General features: G+C 39.9%; 3 protein-coding genes across 3 annotated transcripts; all 3 read right to left on the minus strand.

Annotated features, from left to right (window-relative positions):
• Positions 1-34: 34 nt before the first annotated feature.
• Positions 35-2,958, minus strand: LOC126585236 (damage-control phosphatase At2g17340-like). The gene is made up of 12 exons (XM_050249648.1): positions 2,730-2,958; positions 2,577-2,642; positions 2,426-2,492; positions 2,243-2,311; positions 1,997-2,137; positions 1,659-1,787; positions 1,465-1,551; positions 1,123-1,197; positions 930-1,007; positions 734-811; positions 479-541; positions 35-366 (listed from the first exon to the last, which is right to left on the minus strand). The coding sequence occupies exons 1-12, from the start codon at positions 2,897-2,899 to the stop codon at positions 283-285; spliced, it is 1,107 nt and encodes a 368-aa protein (XP_050105605.1). The 5' UTR covers positions 2,900-2,958; the 3' UTR covers positions 35-282.
• Positions 2,959-11,291: 8,333 nt separating this feature from the next.
• LOC126585241 (uncharacterized) lies at positions 11,292-12,698 on the minus strand. Its single transcript, XM_050249653.1, has 2 exons — positions 12,310-12,698; positions 11,292-11,859 (listed from the first exon to the last, which is right to left on the minus strand). The coding sequence occupies exons 1-2, from the start codon at positions 12,487-12,489 to the stop codon at positions 11,686-11,688; spliced, it is 354 nt and encodes a 117-aa protein (XP_050105610.1). The 5' UTR covers positions 12,490-12,698; the 3' UTR covers positions 11,292-11,685.
• Positions 12,699-13,633: 935 nt separating this feature from the next.
• On the minus strand, positions 13,634-18,356 carry LOC126585235 (uncharacterized). The gene is made up of 5 exons (XM_050249647.1): positions 17,635-18,356; positions 16,603-16,865; positions 15,714-15,851; positions 14,899-15,138; positions 13,634-13,945 (listed from the first exon to the last, which is right to left on the minus strand). Exons 1-5 carry the CDS (start codon positions 18,206-18,208, stop codon positions 13,832-13,834), a joined length of 1,329 nt encoding a protein of 442 aa, XP_050105604.1. The 5' UTR covers positions 18,209-18,356; the 3' UTR covers positions 13,634-13,831.
• Positions 18,357-23,724: the final 5,368 nt, after the last annotated feature.

The raw sequence follows: 23,724 nt of genomic DNA on the forward strand, positions 1-23,724 counted from the left end.
AAATTAAACACAAAATGTTATCAGGCCGACTGAATAAGAAAAGAAATTTCTTATTTCATATCGAAACTACAGTACAGAGGTTGATTTTGTGTCACCTGGAAACAATACCATGTATGGGAGAATAATCGTAACCACGCCTAATAGTCGCTATGGTTATTCATCAGGAGAGCTGACTTTTAAAGTTCAAACGTACAAGCTCTTGCAGTAGCTAAGACCTATTACTTCATGTACTGAATGACTTGGAGTAAATTTGGTTACGAGTACAGACAACAATCAACATAATCAACTCAACAGAACTTCGTTGTATTTGAATACGCAATCGTAAAGCCTTCCTCCTAGAAACTGCGCGACCTCTGAATGTTTCACCTGGAACAAAGAAGAGAAGCAAACAGATGTTGCATAGTATTAGTATACTGCAGAAAGAAATGCTTATTAAGAAGTCATTAGAAGAAAACAATGTTTGGAGTCCAAGCATTACCATCCCAATCTTTAGGGAATCACACTTAAATTGTGCATAAAGATTTGTCTCTATCCCACGGCCCTGTCAAAAACAATTAAGTTATATTAAAACAATGAAGAGTCAAGACTGCATCATCTCAAAATATTCACAAATCTACTAGAACTTCCAATTATACATCATTCATGACTTCATCTTCGACGATAAATAATCAGTTCAACATTTCATTTACGAACCAATGACAGTAATAATCCAAGAAAGTTTTGAGATTTTTACCATTCCTTCCAAAATAACTAGGTCTGCATCACTTGCCAAGTAGGCTAGCTCTTGTGGCACTCTTGAAAGATCAATAACCTACAAGGAATTGAGAAGCCAATGAGGCTAATGTTACACAACTATAACAATATTCATTGTCCAGCGACGGACTCATAAATTCAAACTTATGACAAACTAAGAATTTCCACCCCCTTACTGGCAAATCATTGCCTGAATTAGCAATCAGAAGCTTTGAAGTATCAACACCCTTGAGCGTTCCGTTCTTGTCCTTCAACTGGTAAATGCCACTTACAATATCAATTTCAAGTGTCAACCAAGATTTTTTATTTTTAAAAAATGACATGTCAACCAAGAATTTAACTAAACATTACTCTAAATTTTTCTGTTACCTTTGATATAATCTCAATCAGTTCAATGTAAGTTACATCATTGATAGAAGGCAAGTCATTAGCTGCCAGCACGACCTGCATAATAAGAGGCAATCATGTAAAAATGCTCAGCAAGGCAACTCATTCAGAGAGTGGTAATGAAAGCAATTTCAAAATTTTGGAAAAGCACTCATAATATATTTCATGCCTTTTGTTATTTGGCACGAAGAAACAAGTAGAAAAATGCATGCTAAAGAATGCAAATATTTTTCCATGAGAGAGAAGGGATAATAGAAAAACTTCTGGGGTTTCTACCATAAGATGCAGATGCATTGAACATAAGAACAAGATATGACAGAAAACCTGTGTCCCACGCCGGAGTAATTCTCTTGCAAACGGCAAAATACCCAAAATAATATCAGCACCAGAATTGTCGACAAATATAACAGCCTATGAAGTCAAAGAGATAAATGGTTAATACATAAGAAGCATCTACAGTGGCATCAATTCTTACAGATTTACAGAAATATTTACTATATCTTAGAATTATAACTTGCCTTCTTCCAAGATTTCTTGGGCCATTTTAATTTGAAGGCGTCCAAGTCATCGATAACCCAAGGTCGAGGGACGAGGTTTTGACAACTAGCTAAAAAGGACATCCCATCCTTTGAGAAAACTTCTGCAAGCTTCAAGAACATAAAAAAAAGGTAAATGTCAAGTAGTTTCCAATGAAATACTATGAAATATCGCTTTAACAACAGAAAGGAGTGTTATAGAAACAATGTATCATGCATATCCTTAAGAATTAGTATGATGCATGTTAAGTTTACTGTCACCAAAACCGAAGTAGTCGCTTTTCCAATATTTATAGTACTACAACAAGAAAATCACATACCTGTGCAGAACCAAGATCAAATATGTTTCCGGCAAATATTCCTCTGACCAGATTCTCTACCCGCTTGACTTCATCTTCAATAGCATCATTAAGATCCACTACATTCTCAAACAGGGATATGGCCTTGGCATTCTCTTCATCCTGAAGCGTTTAATCGCCATCGCAATTCCAAATTCCAAATTCCAAGTCAATCAAATATCTACACAAATCGAAATAAAGCGTCCAATAACAGTTAAAAGCACCCACCTTGACTTTCTTGAATATGTCTTGGAATCCCAACTCCCTAAGAACTTGCTCACGAAGTCTGCAAAGAAGCTAGATTTCCCAAACAAAGCACAAAAAGTTCAATGCTAAGAATACGATGACGTTATCCCATCACTACTACAACACAACAGAAAGTGAAAAATAAAATCAAAACTTGGAGCTTACAATACAATCCGGCGGGCCGCCGTGACTTTCAGGATCCTTCTTCAAGTCCTCAAGTATTTCAGTGTACCTTGCAGGCAAAAACACAAACAGATTGCAGGCGCTTCCAAAAACCCAATTCACTCCATCGCAAAACAATCAGTAAAGTGTGTACCTTTGAGCAAATTTCTCAGCTCTGGCCGGAGCATCGGGGACCGAACCGTCGGATTCAGCTCGTTTCCTGCCAAAAACCAATCAAACCGATTAACGAAAAACCAAATAAATTAGGGTTTATGATGGAGGTTGGGGAGAGAATGAGGATGATTACTTGAAGGAGGGGGTGGAGTTGTAGAAGAGGTCGATCCAGGAGAGCTCAGTCGGCGTGGGCTTGCGGGGGTTGTCGGAGGGGAATCTGTAGGGCATGGTGCAGGCTCTGTAGTTGGATTCGATCGGCGTCATCAGCAGTGGAAATGGTACCATTTCTGATGCGCTCTCCATCTTCTTCTTCTCTCCGAATTTCAACTTCTCGTGATGATTAAGAGGGCCCCTATTTATGCAACTGGGCAAGCGGACAAAAAGCCACAATTCGTGTGTGGGTGGGGATACGAAGCCAAAGGAAAATAACACACGAGGATATTATAAGGAATCTTCTCTTCTTTCTCTTTATTTTTTGCGTAAATTGTAACAATGATCTCTTAATTTTAATTGAATTAGAGTAATAGTTTATCAACTAAAAATTTATGACCGTTCGTTCCTTAATTTATCAAAACGTGCAGCTATGATTCTTTTAGTCAACTCCATCAAAATTCTGTCAAAATGAGTCAGGTTGAAAGGATTATTGCTCCAATTGGTTTAAAGTTGATGGACTATTGCTCCAATTGAGTTAAAATTGAGAGACTATATTTCTAATTTGGTTAAAGTTGAGGAAATATTTTTCCAATTAGGTTAAAGTTGAGAGACCATACAATTTTTCTCATTTGGTTATCCATATTTGTCTCTTAATTTAGCCACACATGCATGGCACGTGACTTATTTTAACAAAAATTCTAACGGAGTTGACAAAAATGACCATAAGTCCGCATTTTGATAAGTTAAAGGATCAATAATCACCATCTTTTACTTGATTGACTATTATTACAATTTCTTTAAACTTTTCTTTTAAAATATGATTTTCGCAATCATTTTGTTTTTACTATACACCTTTATTTATTTTTAAACGTTTTTATTTTTGATCTATCACGTTCAAATGTTAAAAATAATTGAATACGTATGGAAAGAAAAAGGTGCGTAAATAATTTATCTGTTTATTTGTCACTTTACATAATTATTTGTTGATTCAAACTAGCCAAATCAAATTAATTCGAGCCATCTTGTTCGATTTTTACATTGATAAAGTATAATTCCGAATGAAATCGGACACAAGTTGCAACTAGTACGGCATGATTTGATTTGACTTATTTGAACTCTGTTTGAATCCAACTAAATCATCTATATCTATTTTTTGTAGTGCATGTTTTAAGAAAATAAAAATAACAACATTAAGAAAGAAAAAAATTACAAATAATATTTAATGATCATATGTGACTTTTTTAGACGGAAAATAGAAGTAAAAGTGGTAAATACAACATTAGGTGTCAAATCGACAATGGAGTGAAAATCAAGCAAAAAATGGGCAAAATACTCGTTTGTTGTTGTCATATTTTTTTGTATAACTTGCTGGTTCTTGTGCCATTGGTGAAACAAAAGTTTTTTTTTTAATAGGATTTTGCTCTACTAAATGATCCCAAATTTGTAAATATTGCCTACTTGAAGGATTAGCTTCAAGTAAATATGGTTTCGTCCATAAAGTGGAATATGATTATGCACTTGCATTTGCAGTACAATTGGTTTTAAATGCATAAGTGGACAATCATTCTTTGAGAAGTTTAATATTGAATTGTCGTGCTCTTATGCACTAAAGTTGGTATTGAGAAATTCAATATATTTTACCGTGAAAAGAATTTTGTTATTGATGAATTGACTCGTTTGAATTTGTCATGCAGTTTATGTTTAGTCTTTTTTAGCAACTTCCTCCTTCTTGTCATCAATTGCTAATTGCAGATAGCTTAAGTCTCGTAGTATCGTGATATTCTTATGTAATATTTCTTTTTCTTTCAGGCTTATGGCTCATTGTCAACAAAAATAAAATGTAATATTACCTAACTTAATCTGAGCTCACATAATTAAATATGCAATTTGAAGCCTAAGTTTGAACCAAAATGAAACGTACAAATGAACTAATACAAGTCACGCGTTTAATCATGTTCATTTCCTCATGTGAACAACGCAATTAGTGATGTTAAGACATCTGTAATTCACGATTAATATTGTATTTGATTATCTAAGATTTTGTAGATTTTGCTGGTATGCCGTTGACATGATCACCGATTCCCAGACGTTTTGGAATTTCATAAGAACGTCGATACTTGATGATATAAAATGTTTGTTTTTTCAACTTGCCAGTCTGTTTCCAATTGAAAAGCTTTCTGTTTCTACTTTCTTATGCACTTTATTCTTTTTATGGCAATATTGGAATTTTATTCGGACAAGGATTCTCCCTGGATCCTATCTGTGAAGATCTGGAGATCAATTAATTGTGTTCGTTTATCATACACAAGGTCTAAAATATCGATATTATCCTGATATTTCCATCAAAATTTCTATGTTTTTGAACTACCGATATTTCCGATATCATCGATATTTTAGACATTTATAGGAACTCTAGATGGAATAGAATTTTTTACGGGATGATTCCTTGTATTACTTCCTTGAAATATATACAAATACAATCCTTGTTCTATAAGGAAACTAAAATTAAAAAAGGACACAACAAATAATCCTTCCTAAAAAAGGATTCCTAATATTTACAATATATTTACATACTTATTTTTTAAGACTCACGTTTACACTCTCCCTCAAGTTGTTGCATAGATATCACACATGCCCAACTTGACAAGTGAGTCACCAAACTTTCGTCCACACACTGCATGAGTAAGAACATCTGCAAGTTGCTCATCTGACTTTACAAACGGTATTGATACAATCTTCTTTTCAAGCTTCTCTTTAATAAAATGTCGATCCACCTCCACATGCTTCGTTCTATCAAGCTGCATTGGATTATCAGCGATATCTCTTGCGGACTTGTTGTCACAATACAACTTCATAGTCTCCTCTGGTTTAAACCCAAGTCCTAAAAGAAGTTTTCGTAGCCAAAGGATTTCACAAATTCCTTGAGCCATTCCTCTATATTCGGCCTCAGCTGAAGATCGTGATACCACCTTCTGTTTCTTACTTTGCCATGTCACCAAATTTCCTCCAACAAAAGTAAAATACCCAGAAGTAAACCGTCTATGAGTTACATCACCTGCCCAATCTGCATCAGTAAACCCTTCAATTCTCAAATGCCCGTGTTTCCCATACAATACTCCTTTTCCAGGTGCCAACTTCAAGTATGCCAAGATACGCATAACAGCAGCCATGTGATCCACATTTGGTGAATGCATGAACTGACTCACAACACTTACAGCATAAGCAATATCAGGACGAGTATGAGCCAAATAAATAAGTCTCCCTACAAGCCTCTGATATCTACCTTTGTCAACCGATCTCTGACTTGGATTCAAATCCAAATGATGCTTCTCAACAATAGGAGTCTTTACTGGCTTACATCCCAACATACCAGTCTCTTTTAATAAATCTAGCACATACTTACGTTGAGACAAGAAGATACCTTTAGGTGAGCGAGCAACTTCAACTTCCAGAAAATATTTCAAATCTCCTAAATCCTTCATTTCAAATTCGGCTGCAAGGTTTCCTTGCAACTTGGACATCTCATTAACATCATCTCCTGTTATAATCATGTCTTCTACATAGATAATCAAGGCTGTTACTTTATTTTGTTTATGTTTTACAAATAATGTATAATCAGAATGACTCTGACGATATCCATTCCTTCTCATCACTTGAGTAAATCTATCAAACCATGCACGAGGCGATTGCTTAAGCCCATAAAGTGACTTACGCAAACGACATACTCCAGTATTCCCACCATTGCTATATCCAGGAGGAAAATCCATATATACTTCTTCCTCCAAATTCCCATGGAGAAATGCATTCTTCACATCAAACTGTTTTAATGGCCAGTCCATATTTGCAGCTAAAGAGATAAGAACACGTACCGTATTCATCTTGGCAACCGGGGAGAAAGTCTCTTGATAATCCACCCCATATGTTTGAGTATACCCTTTAGCCACCAACCTTGCTTTGTATCTGTCGACCGTTCCATCAACCTTATATTTAACTGTAAATACCCATCGGCATCCCACGGTCTTTTTTCCTGCGGGTAGCATCATCACCTCCCAAGTATTATTTTTCTGTAATGCCAACATTTCCTCATCCATTGCTTTCGCCCATTTTGGATCTTTTAGAGCTTCCTCCACTTGAGTTGGTACTTGAATAGACTCCATATTGCTCACCAAGGTCTGACGTTCTGGTGCAAGCTTGTTACATGATACATAATTGGCTATCGGATACTTCACCTTCCCTTCAGGAGAAAACCTATCAGGAGGCACACCTCGATTTTGTCTCGGTGGCAATTTATAAGTACTCACATTATTACTTGGATCAGTTACACAATCATTTACAATACTTACCTCAGGAATATTCAGAGAAGACGTATTGGGCGTCACGTTGGAACTAGAGAGAGAGGGCGTATTGGACTCAGCAAGAACAAGTGTAGTGGCTTCGGCAATGGACTGTTGAGCACTAGGACATTCCTTGGCACTAGCTAGCCGAGCCTCTAGCTGAGGCTCTCTTATGGGCTTGGTCAAATCACCACCATCATCTGAGTTGTCAACACACTCGGTACTCTCTGTACATTCGGCACCAACAATTCCCGGTCCTACACATTGTTCAATAATCACATCTCCCCTAGATCCAACCAACTCAGATTACCAACAATATTATTCTCCCCCTGGTGATCTGAAGTAGAAGGTACCGAAGTGTAGAAATATTCTCTTTCAGAGAATGTCATATCCATGGTTACATACATATGCCGGGTTTCAGGATGGTAACACTGATACCCTTTTTTGTGAGAAGAAAAACCCAGAAAGACACACTGTAATGCACACGGATCTAATTTACTACGATGTATTTTCTGAATATGAACATAAGCCATACAACCAAAGACTCGAGGGGTGAGAGTATTACGTGACACCACAGGAGCATGTTGTGTGAGGACTTGAAAAGGCGTTTGAAAACTAACCACCCGAGAAGGCATGCGATTAATAACATACACGGTATAGGTAAATGCTTTAGGCCAAAAACGGGGAGGAACAGAGACCCCAAGGAGCAAGGCACGGGCTGTTTCCAAAATGTGGCGATTCTTATGCTCTGCAACCCCATTTTGTTGCGGAGTATGCGGACACGTGGTTTCATGGAGGATCCCTTGATCACGTAGAAAACCCGACAACTCAGAATTGATATATTCTCCGCCATTATTAGAAAGGAGAACCTTGATAACAAAAGAATATTGTGTCTGAACCAACTGAGCAAATGATCGAAATATGTCACTAACATCACTCTTATTTTTTCAACACATAAAGCCATGTCATACGAGTGCAATCATCAACAAATGTAACAAACCACCGGATTCCCGAAGAAGTAGTAACTGGAGAAGGCCCCCAAACATCGGAATGCACAAGATCAAACGGAAAAGGTCTTTTATTCATACTAGGAGGAAACGAAGCACGATGGCTTGTAGCAAGAATACATACTTCACAATGTAAGTCTGAATCATTTATTCCACTAAATAAACTAGGCACCATATGCCTTAAATATCTAAAGGATGCATACCCTAATCGACGATGCAATAACCACACTTCTTGTAGATTACTATCATGGAACACTCGTACTGCATGAGCTCTGCCATGAACGACATCATCCATATAGTACAACCCATCTCTTTTAGTGCCACGCCCAATTATCTCCTTGGTCTGAATATCCTGAAGTAGACAAAAGGACGGATACATTAGAACAAAACAATCCAATTGTTCAGTAACCTGTGGTATAAACAGTAAATGATGTGATAAAAATGGAACAAGTAAACATCGGTGTAAAGGGAGAGAGGCCGTGAGATACACGGTGCCAGCACCAATAACAGGAGCACGGGTACCATTGGCGGTGGCTATATATTCCCTGTGAGATGTTGTCATACATTGAAACATATTCTTATCATATGTCATATGATCCGTTGCACCAGAGTCCAGGATCCAACCTGTATAATGCTTAGGATCAGCGACCAAAATACCATGCCCTACAGTACCTGCGGTGGAGAACGAGTCACCATGGGTAGAACGAGTCAGCAAGGATTAACTCGGGTCATTACCAGGAGTGTCGGCCTCCTTTGCTGATGGTGGGGCTGTAGCTAGGGAGGCACGACCTCCATTGTTCCCTGCACTTCCACGCTCATTTGCACGTAATTTCTTCTTCAATTCTGGAAACCAATCAGGCACCCCATGCTTAGCAAAACATGTATCCTCAGTATGACGGGTTTGTCCACAGAAAGTACACTTCAAATCATCTTTATTTTCTTGGTTGAAGGGACGAGAATTTAAAGAGTGATTAGAAGAATTATTAGGACGAGGGACAGCAGCTGGGCCAGAAATCATGGCCATGGACGGCGACCCACCTTGGTTGTTACTTCCACCCATCATAGTAGCATGTCGTTGTGCTTCACGCCGAACAACATAAAACACTTCCTCAACAGATGGTAAGGGTTGAGTACGTAGAATATCACTCCGTACCTTATCAAAGATATCATCCAAACCCGCCAAAAAAGCATACACACGATCAATTTGAATCTCTTCTCGAAGGGTCTTGAGATCCACAACACACTCCATCTTGATTGGTCTCCTTTGATCTAACTCCTACCAAACGGACTTGAGGTCAGCATAATACACACCAACTGGGCGGCTCTTTTGACGGAGTCTGAAGGATTTAACCTTCAGTTCATAAATTTGAGAAATATCCGAACCATCATAATAGGTCCAAGCCACCTCTTCCCAAACTTCTTTCGCAGTACGCAGGTGAATAAAAAATCTCATGATAGCAGGTTCCATGGAATTGATTAACCACCATTTTACTATTGCATTCCTTGTCTCCCATGTCATATATTCAGCATTATCCTCAGCAGGCTTCTTGGTACTCCCAGTCACAAAGCCCTTCATACCGCGTCCAGCGATGTGCATCTCCAAAACCTTGGACCAAAGAGGATAATTTGATCCATTTAATTTCACGGTGTTTGGTATAGCAGACGCATCACTCTGAATGACGACAGGATTCAATACTGGATTATTGGTTGAGTTACTGCCTTCCAACTTCAACACGCCATTGCCTTCTTCTGATGCCATTCGGCTTTACCACAAACACACGGCACTGTGTAGAAAAAAAACACACACACATGGCAGAAATAGCAAAACTGACGATGAGTCACCACACTGCTGCGCAAGTAGCAATACCACACACACACAACACTGTGCAAAGATCATTCAACCACACACAGCACCACCCACACTGCTGTACACGCTAGCAAGAGTACACACACACACGGCAACACTGTTTTCTGCAGAAGATTTGCAAAAAAACAGCCAACCAAGCACAACGGAAAAACTAGGGTTTCGGCAACACTGGCTCTTGATGCCAAATAGAATTTTTTACAGGATGATTCCTTATATTACTTCCTTGAAATATATACAAATACAATCCTTGTTCTATAAGGAAACTAAAATTAAAAAAGGACACAACAAATAATCCTTCCTAAAAAAGGATTCCTAATATTTACAATATATTTACATACTTATTTTTGAAGACTCACGTTTACAGATGGTACTAAGTCACTCATGTATCTTACCATGCAATGTATGAAGTGTAAAATATTGTACTAATTCATTATATATAAATGATTATGGTGTGTTTAAACTTCTTTCATTAATTACTATATATTTTCTACACTCACAATGTTTGCCAGCTCGCTATATAATCAACTTAAATAAGTTAAATCCATCATGCAATGCATTTCCTTCCAATTTTTTTTGTGATAAACTAATAGATAATTGACTAAATAAACATCCTGCAAAGTTTCAATAAAAATTTCCAAGTTTTTCTTACAATTTCCGTTGTTTTTATTCATTTTTTATGGATATCGATAATATCCCGATATTTCCATCCAAATTTCCGTGTTTTTAGACAACCGATATTTCCGATATCATCTATATTTTATACCTTGATCGTACATTGTGCGGCCAATTTTCGTTATGTACTATTTATATTTAATTTTAAATTAAAAATTAAAAATAATTTCTAACAGCCCGATGTACGATGAACGAACATGATTGATTGATCCTTCAGATCCCACAAAGAGGATCCGGAGAAGATCCTATTCCATTTTATTCAACCAATTCATTGAATTCAAGGAAGGCAATTACATCATCTCATCAAGAATTGCTTCCAAAATTCGTGGATGCTTTCATAACCTCATGCACCTTGAGTGCACCCAAACATTTCCTTTTATCCACAAGTATACTCAACCGAACAAAGTTAGCTTCAAGATGATGTCGTTAGGTTACTTGACCGGAACAATTGCACTACTCAAGTTCCTGCGTTTATACGTTCACCAAACGCGAGACAGGACATAACATCGCATACGCAACACAAGTCTCGTCTCGTGCTTCATGTTCTCATTCTGTCATTCATTATCCACGAACGAACTTTTAAACAGAATTATAAATTCTCTTCTCCAAACCGAGACATTTACCAAACATAAACAAAATCACCACGAACGATGAGACCAAAATAGATCCAAACGACGTTTACTAACAAAAACTTGAGCGACGCAATTTGTCTTAAACTATCTTAATCCGAAACAATGTAGGTTGCAACATGTTACAATAAATTACAGAAGAAGTAACTAAACAAATGCAGCTCAGAACTTTCCATCATCGGATATGGAGATAGTTTTGAGGTTAAGAAGCAATCATATCAACACTAGCTTGTTTTCAAGAACTGGAAGCCAGCTTACTTGGTTAAATCGCGTCTTGGGGAGTTCATTGCAATGAGATGCCAGGATATACAGAATTGGAGCATTCGTACAAAGAATGAAGTTTGCAAAATGAAGCAAGTAGAAGATCAGATGTAATCGAGGCTATACGGAGCTTCTTTTTTTTCTTTTTCTGCACCCTTCAAATACCTCATTTCTTTGCCTTTGCAAACCTGAGACACCGATACTTTTCACCACTGACAGTGATTTCAAGTGCTCCATCTTGGTTATCTTGATTCGACGCGGTTCCCATAAGAACGCTCTTCTCTTTCTCAAGGTTTTCTTTCTCTATTTTCAGCCGTGCTTCTTGTCTGGCAATCTCTGCCTGAAACCGAACAACGTTCATGAGGCTAAAACACAAAGCACTGGTAAATCACCTCCATTGCGACTTAAAAGTAAATGTTTGACAGATTAGCAACTACAAAGCACACAATTTGGCATAACTAGTGATTAAATAGCTCTTCTTAGCTAATCACAGATAGGCTTATGGTCATATGAAAACTGCATAATAAATCAGATATTAACAAGACAAATTGCTGCCCTGCTGCCCCCTGCATTTCTGCTGCTAAAAGGGGAAAAATTGAACATTGCATCCAATTGGGCTCTCAAATCAAACCAAAAATATGGGAAATTGATAATATAAACAGAAAAAAGAAACCCATGATGTCAAAATTGAATTCAAACCAGAAAATGGGATTGCACTCGAGGTGTTCGACAAAAAGACTGAATGAAAAAATTGGATTGAAGAGAACAAGAATATACTAGGAATAAGAACCTCGCGGCGAGAGAGCTCGGCCTTCCAAGCAGCTTCGCGCTCGGCGACCTCGCGTTCCCTCTCTTCGATGTAGCTCTGCATCTCCCGCTCCTTCATGATTCTGTCTTGGATATCGGCATCCAGAGCTTCCTTGAGCTCCTGGACGAACTTGTCCACCACCACTTTGATTCTCAGAGACATCTCCGATCTCGAATACGCACGAATCTCTGATTTCTAAAACCCTAACACACTCACTGAATCATCGACGCGGTCTCTTCCTCGGTTTAGGGACGGAGGACGACGGTCCGGCTGGGCGGCGATTGCCGAAGAAGGAGACAACAAGGATTTGGAATTTCTTTGGCTATGCTGCCATGTCTCTCTTTTGGTTGTGAGTTATTGAGTTACGATACGAGGCACTCTCCAAGTCTCCTTCTCTTCGCAACTTAAACGGTGCGTTTTTTCGCAAGACAAAAAAAAAAAACCAAAAAAGCTGTTATTGGCATTTCAAAAATTTTATTTTGTACTCGAAACTTTGTATAATTAGAAAGAAAAATACGCGTGTGAGAAGTGTATAATGAAAATTTTGAAATGCTAATAAAATTTCTAAAAAAATATAAATAAATAAATATTAAACCTGTTTACTTATCCAGGACATGTTTGAATGCTTCTTCTAGGACATTGTTTACTTGTCCAGGACTATTGGATAGTTCAAGAAATGAACGGTAAAGGTTGATTTTAAGAATTTTTTTCTTCCGATTTTTACCGTTTAATTTTTGGACTGCTCAATAGGAAGAAGTCAAGACTGAATCCTTTTATAGCATGTTTACTTATGCGAACTTATAATTCTTGAATTTTTAGGCATTAATATGGGTTGTAATATGAATGTCGCATGCATGTATTTATTGCTATACACAAGAAAAGTCATAAATTAGAGTTAAATACTCATTTCAACATATTCCAAGTAAATAAGCATGTCGTAACTTTTGAGTTTGTTTTGAAGTGCTATTGTGTGAGTTTTTTGTCCGTAGCATTTTATTATAAACATGTAGAAAGCTATGCTGACTCTAGCGCTTTTATCAAGGTCACATAGAATGATAGAGCTTCTCTGACAATAGAATGATAGAGCTTTAGACAATTTGAGATGGAATGCCAAAAGTTTGTATTTTTCAATAACATGTACGTTAAACGGCTTACTCGAATGCCAAGCTCAAACACACATTGACTTGAAGTGGAAGCGTGAAAATACCCTTCAACGGACAAAAATAACATATATTGGTGGGGCCCGCATGTGCCACATCATGACCTAACAAGGTTGTCGACGGTCAAACTAACGACAACACCTAAATGAGCAAATTTTGTAAGGTCGTCGTACTAAATTGGTGAAATTAAAAAAACGGATAAACGCATGTTCAAAGGATAATACATCAATACATCGTCACATCCAGTATCAAGGCATTTCTCATCTCTCATTGTATATTACAACAATGCAAAAACACTAGGCATCCTCTCTTGAGAAAAGGAATGATACAAACGTGTTGTGGTATTACAGCTCGTCTCTAGGAACCGCGCCTATCCCACCATCAACGTAAGACGCATAGGCCTTGATAATAGATTCGTAAATATCAATTCCTTTCAAGTATTCGTCTTTGTTTAGAAACTACGATAAGGTGAAAAATTGTGAGGGTTAGATTGCGTAGTTGCAGAATAGCTTATAAATAAAAGGTTAAATAGCCAAAATGGTTCTTGAGATTTGCATAACATCACTTTGGTCCCTAACATTTCAAATCAATCAAAGTGATCCTTGAGATTGTCCACCATTTTGGTCATTCCGTTAAAAACTTTGTTAAGTGTCTCAGAGCTCTTGACCGGAAGTTTGGGCAATTTTCAAAGATTCGTAACTCAATCATTTCTTAACCAAATTCGACCCATAATATATCAAAATGAAGATAGGAAAGTGTAGAATAAGATTATACCTATTTAGAAGCCTAATGGTTGCCGGAGATAGCCCAATGGTGGCCGTGGACAGCCACTTTCGAGCCGTTTTCCGGCCAAAGCACGGCGAGTTAGCCATGTAAAAAGATACCATTCTCTTCGTCTCGTTGAGAAGTATGATTTTCGTTTTTGAATCATTTGATTTCGTTGAGTATTGAAGAAGTTATGAACGTTTAAAGTTTACCCAGTTTCCTGCGAGTTTTCCAGTTTTCTCTCGGACCAGTCAACTTTGAGGCTATTTTCCGGCTATCTCCGGCAACCATTGGGCTTCCAAATAGATATAATCTTATTCTACACTTTCCTATCTTCATTTTGAAATATTATGGGAATTTGGTTAAGAAACGATTGAGTTATGAAGCTTTGAAAATTGCTCAAACTTCCGGCCAAGAGCTCCAGGACACTTAACGGTGTTTTTAATGGAAGGACCAAAATGATGGATGATGGACAATCTCAATGACCACTTTGATTGATTTGAAATGTTAGGGACTAAAGTGATGAGTTATGCAAATCTCAGGGATCATTTTAACTATTTACCCTAAATAAAAACCACAGAAAGATAAGATTCATAAGCACTTAAGGATGCATATGTAACAGAAACATATCAGCCTATCCATTTACCTCATTATGGTCATGAAGAAGAATAGGAGTGTTAGCCATCGGAGAGAATCCAATCGCTGGCAAGCCCAGATTCCGGAAATAGCGAGCATCTGTTGAAGCAGGAAAAATCTCTGGCTTACCAAGTTTCCCATTAGCTTTTTTGACAGCATCTTCAAGAAGAGCCCACCAGGGGTTTGAACTATCAGTTGCTGTAAGGATTGGCCTCCCCGCCTTATCAAGCACAGAAACCTTATGCTTGAACTGCCCACGCTAGGAAGATAAGTAGAGAAACTGGCATGTATTTAAGCAATTCATATTTCGCTAAAATACATGTGTGCATGAAAATACGCGCACAAGCTTTCAAAATTTAAAACATTAGGACTTGCGTAGAGATCATAGTAGTCCATAGTAGTTAAAGGCAGAAGCTTGAACATTTTAAGAGCTTGAAGGCAAGCTTGGCAGGACAACATATCATAAGCAGTTCAAAATTCAACCAGGTAAACCGTAAAGACCACTGACGATTTTTCCTGGCAATGCAAGGAATGATAACACTGGTACGTTTTGTAGCTTTGTACCACATACGTGCTTGGAAAGGAGGAAAGCTACGTCAATTATTTGATCAACCAAGGAGGCTATGAATCACTTATTAGTGAACTGTAACCATTGTATACACTACATCTGTTTCTCAGTACTGCCTATCTATTATCGTATTTAATCGTTAATAGAGGTAGTACTTGTTTGATGTGTTTATCATACTGATTTATCACATATTACTTGATGTTCTTCAGTATTCAATAACTGTGTATTTCATAAGATAAGATCAACGTGCTAATTACCCTGAATGTCATGTTTCGTGAAGCAGGGGCCCATTCTTCAGCTATCCGTTTCTCCAAAGACTCCTGATCAGCAGTTGGTGGGACCCTAATATCAAGGCCTGCTTCTGCTTCAGATGGCTGCAAATTCATGACAAAACCCTGGACGAGAAAGAGGGAAAGCATTTATCATCAGAAATTTATTATTATTATAATTATTATTATGACTGGATGACAAAGGAAAAGAATAGTCCCAACATGATCCCAAGTTATAACATAGAAGATAATTTCCACTGCCAACTTTTGGAAATGTATGTCAGTGCTTGCCAAATCAAGCTTAACACTTTACATCCTAAATCTTTAAGGTCAAGCGAGACATGTGCTCATTTCATCACACGCTTATGTCTTAAGTGGTAACTTAACACCTCCTACTACTAAAATGTGTCCCGATTGGAACGTCTACAACCATTTATGTTCCATTCATGTGCATGGTGAATCCACACTGCAGTATTACAATCGTAACAAAAATTCCTTTGGTCCCTCCAAATTCTAAGAATCCAATCTTTAAATGAATATTCACTACTCATGTATAAGATCAAGTTCCCAAACTTAATTTGATTTGTAGTAACCAAACATTAAGGGTGTTGTGCTCGACTAACCCAAGTAGCATAGAGTGTGCTCAATATGACTTCAAAAGCAAAAGAGATTGCAACACCTTTACCCACCCGATTTAATTCCGTCAAGAACTCAACCGCTTTAATGCCCCACTCGGTTACAAGCCCACGCGGCAAACTTAATTTGATTCATTGTAAAAAAAAAAAAATCAATAAATAAACTCGATTGCACTTAGTAAGAGCTCCATGTAATTCAACATCAAATAATGAAGAAGCAAGCACTGAGTGCATCAACATACTGTTGGAGTAGGAGTGCCAGCTTTCAAAAACACCATATTAACAGAGACGACCTCGCCTTCAGCCTTCAAACCTGCCTTCACCAAATCAAACTGTGAAGCCCGGAACCGCCTCACACTCTCAATGCTTTTCAAGAGATTCTCCATGGCAGTGTTGTCATAGAGCTTAGCCCCATGACCAGGAGCCCCAGTAGCCTTGATCACCAGCCACATGGGACACCTCTCTGCATAGAACGCCCTGTAATTCTCAGTCGGCGAGGCCAACCCTGTTTTTTTATTTTTTATTTTTTTTCCAAGAACAGGCATTTACCAAATAGAAAAATCATTAGAAAACAGCAAACCAACACAAATACTTGAAAAGCACTAGTACACCCAATTAACCAAATAAAAAACCAGTAACAAATACTTAAAAATCACAGGTAAAATCAGTTGCCCAAATGACACAAACACTAGCAATTAGCAACTCAATAACAGATACTGAACAGCACTAGCATGCCCAATTACCCAACCTATACAATCACTAGAAAATAGCAATCCAGTAACAAAGACTTAAAAAGCAATTGTATTTTCCATTACCCATATGATAAAATAACTAGCAAATAGCAATCCAGTAACGAAGACTTAAAAAGCAATTGTATTTTCAATTACCCATATGATAAAATCACTAGCAAATAGCACTCCAGTTACAAAACCTTTGAAAGAACTAATATTTTCAATTACCCAGATAACAAAACCACTAGCAAATAGCAACCCAATGACAAAAACTTAAAAAGCACTAGTGCGTTCAATTACCCAGATGATAAAATCCCTTGTAAATACTAAATAGCAATCTAACAACAATAAGTAGAAAAATACCATAACCCAGACGTTAAAATCTCTAGAAAATAGCAATCCAATAACAGAAACCTTAAAAAGCACTAGTATTTTCAATTACCCGGATGATAATATCACTAGCAAATAGCAAGCAAACGACAAATAATTAACAAGAACTAGTAACAGTGAGCAGAGCAGAATCATACGGTCTAATTAACGCACCTTCATCAAGCACAATTCCTACGTTCAATCCCTTGAAAACATCAGATTCAGCCAGCTTCTCAGCGCCGTCGTGGCCCCCAATCTCCTCATCAGGCACAAACGACAAGTAAACAGACCTTTTGGGCTTAAACCCAGAGGCCTTGAGCCGCCGAATGGCCTCCAGGTACTGAATCCCAACGCACTTCATGTCCTGGGATCCCCTGGCGTAAACGTCGCCGTTCGGATCCAAGTTGGCCGAGAAAGGTGGGTGGGCCCACTTGTCGTGCTCGGCCGGGACGACGTCGGTGTGGGAGTTGAGGAGAACGGAGGGGAGAGAAGGGTCGGAGCCTGGCCATTTGAGGAGGACGAGCGGTTTGCCGGGGACGAACTCGAGAGTCTGGGACTGGAGGGAGAGGGACTCGGCCTCGGAGAGAATGAAATCGGCTGCTTCGCGGTACCGGGGATTCGGGTGGGCTGTGTTGATTTGGAGGTATCGTTGAAACCGTGAGATTATCGGGTCGTCGGATTGTATGGCCGTTGATTTTGATGAGAGCAGTAGCAGAGAGATTATGCAGAGACGAAGACGAAGCTCCATTTTTTTTTCTTTTGTTTTGTTCGAGTGATTGTCTCAGTGACTAGGAGTGGATGATGAGTGAGAGAGAGATTAGAATTTGTGGATTAAACAATTTGGGGAGGAATCGAACGTTTTGCGGAAAGATTCGGTTTTTGGTTGACAATATTATTTAATTGATGTTACGTGGGAAACTACTCGCTTCGCGGCCGCCAAAATGCATGAAGGTGTAGGTGGACCAAAAAATAAAGTTACATTAGCACTACTTTATATTCCTCGTTAGTTGTAATTAAAGGACAAAGATCCTCGCCGGATCAGTTTTCTGCGGATCATGCGCATCAATTAATCGTGGCCGTTGAAATTATATCTTGTGGTCATGAGCAAAACAAGACACCGACCATTTTACTCACTGTTTTGCATCCCTAAATTCTCTCTTCCCCTTCTCGCCTGCGGTGCTTTCCAGCAACAGGACTAGATGATTTTTATAATGGTTGTAGAGCCTAAAATAATCTCAAAAATTCTAGAGGTGATACGTGGACTTTTATTCAAGAAATACAAGATTGCTCTTAATAAATGGGCAAGCTTCTCAGATGCTCTCACGCGCACCTCACATTTTGGAGGTCCCAGCAGCTGAATACGACTGCCCACTGCTAACCTGCTATTGACAAACAATTAAAGATGATGATTAATTACTTAAATCCTATATTTAATACATTCTCATTTGAAGATTGACTCTAATCAAGTAAGTAATCTTAATTTAAATAAATAAGGGATAATTACATCATTATCTCAATATATTGTTTCCTATTTAATATCTTGGGAATATTTAGAGAATATATCTCCATTAAACACTATGGCCGGCCTTATCCCTATAAATACCACATATTCTACCAAATTTTCAGAGCTTTTGCAACCCTAAAAAAGGCTTAAACACTTTACTCTCTTAGAGTAACTAACTTAGGCATCGAAGATACGTTGACCTAACTCCCCCACCTCATGGGCGCATGAGGCTTAGGTCTTTGATCAAAGGTGTTGATTGTTTTGCAGGTGCATTTTCGTCAAGACTGAAGACGTCAGAAATTTGCATTGACAAATTGGTGCTTTCATTGAGAGCTTAATCAAAATACTCGAAGAAGCCATTCGCATTTGTTTCTTGAATTTTCTATTACGTTGAATTTCTCACACATCGTATCAATTAAATTTTTCGAGGAAACTTTCTTGATCAATCCCTGGAGAAACGATACAATGGTAGGAAATTTAGAAACTACGAGGAACGGAACCCCATAAGTGCAAGGATTTGGACCGGAAAGTTAAGACGAGGACATAGCCCTACGACGGAGATCCTCAAGGGTCAACGCGACGACAGAATGAGCCCTACGGCTGCGGAGTAGCGCCTCTACCACCACCACCACCATGACCTAGCAGCCACGGCAAAGCCACCAGGCCATGACACCATTTCCACCGCCGCTGCCCTTGCAACGTTGCACCCAACCAAACCCTACGCAGAAGGCCTATGTCTATTTCCAAGCCCATGGATAGGAGGCCCAAAACTTGGCAGCTACAACAGCAAGCCCAAGGATGGAGGCTCAACCCACTGCGACAGCAGGCCTTGCTGCACAACATGCCTAAACCCGAGCCCAGAACTCGACAGCTGCCGCCAGCCAGGCAACTCAACAGGCCTAAGCTCAAGCCACCTAGCCAGCAGGCCATGAAGTGGCAGCCCAACGGCTATACAGGCCTAAGGCGAGCAAGCGCCGGTCCAACGCGCCCCGCGACCAATTTCAACGACCCAGTCCGCGGCTCAATCCATTCCAAGGCCATTTCCAGCAATCCAGATTCCGACCACTGGTCCCGCGATCGATTTAGGGTTTCACCCCACTCTTCTGCAAGAATGCCTGCTTTGGGCTCAAGCTTTATACCTGCAGTCCACTATACTTCCACCACACATAGAGACGCTCATTTTCCAGGCTTTTCTAATCTAAATGGCAAGCACCACCTGCCCCAACAAGTCACCAATTTGACGAACGCCCTTGCATAGCAGACCATTTTGGTGAACCAACTCCTTCAGCACATCGAGTTGCAGCGCGCCCTAGACGAGGTGTCTCAAAGTAGGACAACGGCAGAAGAACGTGACTCATTTCAACGACGTCCCGGGAAAGAGTTACTTAGCCCTATCATGAACCGAGCGTTCGGGTAGTGTGCATTTTCGTTTGGGCCCTCGGGGAAACGTCTTCTCTCTCCTAGATGCCCAGAGAAATGTTCATTCCCTACTCGGCTCACGAGTCAGTGTGTATTCTAGGTTGGGTCCACACTGCAACGAGCACTCAGGACATTCTAGGAGAAGCTTCCACACGAGGTTAGGCCCACAAGGAGATCCTTCTATAAGGTAATGAAGTGGGCAGTTGAGTGACGCTTAGAGGAGAGCACGAGTATAGTCAAGCTCAAGTTCCACTGTAGCCCCCGCCAAGAGTGACGGAGAGTAGCACAAGGCAAACCACGTGCACCACAAATGAAGCACAAATGAGTAGGACATATCGAAGAGCAACATGGACCAGCAAGTCAACATTAGGGATAGCTAGAGGCTCCGCTGCTCCACTAGGCACAAGTCCAGGAAGAAGTACAAAGGCTTGTAACAGAGTAATTGCACAGATTCCAGTGCATTAACACTACCGACGATGCCCTTCGGAAAGACGTGGCTAACCTGAACATGTCACCTTTTACAAACGGGATCGAGCAGACGAAGCCACCGTGGAAGTTTAGCCCGCCATATTTTTCTTTATTCAAAGGAGATGAAGATTCGGATAGGCATCTGATGTACTACCGAAGTACCATGACCCTCTACGCTAATGATGACGCTCTCATGTGCAAGATCTTTGCCACGAAGCTCCAAGCCGAGGTGCAAGACGGGTTCCATACCCTGCAGCCACGTTCAATCCAGAACTTTAGCTAACTTTCCTTGGTTTTCACTAAGGAATATTCGTCATACCGCTCGATAGAAAAGAAGTCTGACCACCTATTCGAAGAAAAACCCAAATGAGTCACTCTACACTTACGTCAAAAGTTTCAAGGCAGAGAAGGTGAAGATCATTGGATGCAATGATAGCATCGCATGCTCAGCTTTCTAAAAGTGGCTTCCAACATATCACCCACTTTTTGGTGAATTGATCATGGGCGAGAACTTGACCCTGGAAAACTGTTATGCTTTGGCAAAAAAGCACTCCCTTTGGGATAAGGAAAAACGCTCTCATAAGCCGCCTGAGTAGAAGCGTAAAGACGTAAAGCCGACTCAGAAGAAGGTGAGCGATAAACCGCTCAATAACAAAAACAAGCCAGGAGACAAACGAAGGAACCGATCCCCAGCAAAGGGAAGCACAACACCCAAGACATACACCAAGTTCTCAGTCCTGATTAACCAGATCTTTCACGACCTCAAGGATAAACCGTGGTTCAACCCGCCATAACCCATGAAGGGAGATACCTCCAAGAAGAACCAGACAAAGTACTGCACATTCCATAGAGGTCACATGCACACAACCAACGACTGCACCATGTGGAAAAGGTATCTTGAGCAGCTCGTAAAGGAAGGCAAATGTGATCAGTACATCGATAGACCAGCTACTCAGCCAAGGCGAGAAGCATATACCGAGCCCCTAACCAAGATAATCTGAATCAACAAAATTTTTACTGAATCTGAGCATTTGGTGGCCACCAATAACTCCAAAAAGAGGAGGATCCAGCAGGCGAGATCGGTCTATCGGGTTCAAGCCATAGATGTTGTATCTGGACTAATTGTCGGCTTCATAGAGCATGACACTGATGGAGTAAACTTTCCCCACGACGACGCCTTGGTGATTTCTGTACAACTGGCCCACGCCATCGTTGAAAGAATTATGGTGGACAACGGCAGCTCAATCAACATCCTACAATTGTCAGTCATCCAAAAGATAGGCTTGGAAAGCACGATCCAATGCAAAGCAGAGGTCTTGACCGGTTTCAATGGACTTATCTCAACTACCATTAGCACTATCACACTTGACGTAACCAGCCCACTGATTTTCTCATTTTAGACCTTCATGATCGTTAGGGACCCATCTCCCCATAATGGGATATTGAGTCGACCTTGGCTGAAAATTGGAGTTGTGACCTCGATCGATTACCGGAAAATCCAATTTCGCATCCCAGGAAGAGCAGTCGGAGAGATTAAAGGCGACCAGGCCATGTCTCGAAGATGCATTATACAAGTTCTTAAAGAGTCGAACAAAAAGTCATTCGCCACAACATTAGCAGCTAAAGTGCAGAAGGACGACTCTACCTTTGCCAAATAGTAATTACAGTAGGCAGGTCAAGAAGATGGCGTCAAGGTCGACAATGCCCTAGAAGATGAATCAGGATGGAAACCATTCTTCAAGGCAATGAAAAAGGTGCTAAAGGACAAGTGGGACAATGAGTGCGAGAAAGTATTTCAGGACCTGAAGTAGAACCTGACATGACCTCTGCTACTATCTAAGCTCAAAGCAGTGGAGAACATGTACATCTATCTGGTGATATCAGAAGTAACAGTAAGCTCTGCCCTCATACGAGAAGAGTTAGGGGCCTAATTGCTTGTATTCTATAAATCCAAAGCTCTCATCGATGCGGAAGCCAGATACCCGAAGATTGAAAACTAATTTTGACGCTAGTTGTTGCAACTCGGAATCTTAGACTTTACTTTCAAGGACATTCGATCATCGTCATGACCCAATACCCACTACGATCAGCTTTGCATAGTCCGGACGCTTCTTAATGAGTGATGAAGTGGGCGTTGAAGCTTGGCCAATACAACCCAACATACCAACCCTGCACAACAATAAAAGCCTAGGCATTGGTAGACTTCATAGCAGAATTCACCCCAAGCCTGAAGGATGCAGCAACACGGCCCAAAAATGCCTCGGAGGTAGCTAAACACTCGATAGCCGTACCAGCCCCACATGATGGAGATTTTTGGTGTTTGCAAGTCGATGGATTGTCCAACCACCAAGGATCAGGGGCATGCCTAGTTTTTACTACTCTGGACAGTTCGATGCTTGAGTAGGCAATCACTCTAAGCTTCAAGGTGTCAAACAATGAAGCAAAGTATGAAACCATACTAGCAGGTTTCCGATTAGCAAAAGACCTAACAATGAAGAAGCTCGCGATCTATTCCGATTCCCAGCTGATCACCAACGAAACCTCTGGGAATTATGCAACAAAACATACAAGGATGGCCCATCGAGAAAGTACGAGATTAGCTTCCAAGCGTACACACTCACTAAGGTTCCATGAGTAAAAAATGCCTACGTAGACGCACTAGTAAGCTTAGGTTCTGCGCTAGACCATCAACTCAGGCGCTCCATCCCAGTCAAGCACTTGAAAAAAGCCAAGCATAGATAAGGAACCAGCAGTCAAGGTGGCACAGATCAGCACAACCCCGAGTTAGCAAGATCCTTTCATCGACTACATAGTCAATGGAACACTCCCAGCAGACAAACATGAGTCTAGGAAGCTCCAGATGAAGGTAGCAC

Source organism: Malus sylvestris, chromosome 10, assembly GCF_916048215.2.
Source record: "Malus sylvestris chromosome 10, drMalSylv7.2, whole genome shotgun sequence".
In the NCBI taxonomy this organism is placed as follows: domain Eukaryota; kingdom Viridiplantae; phylum Streptophyta; class Magnoliopsida; order Rosales; family Rosaceae; genus Malus; species Malus sylvestris.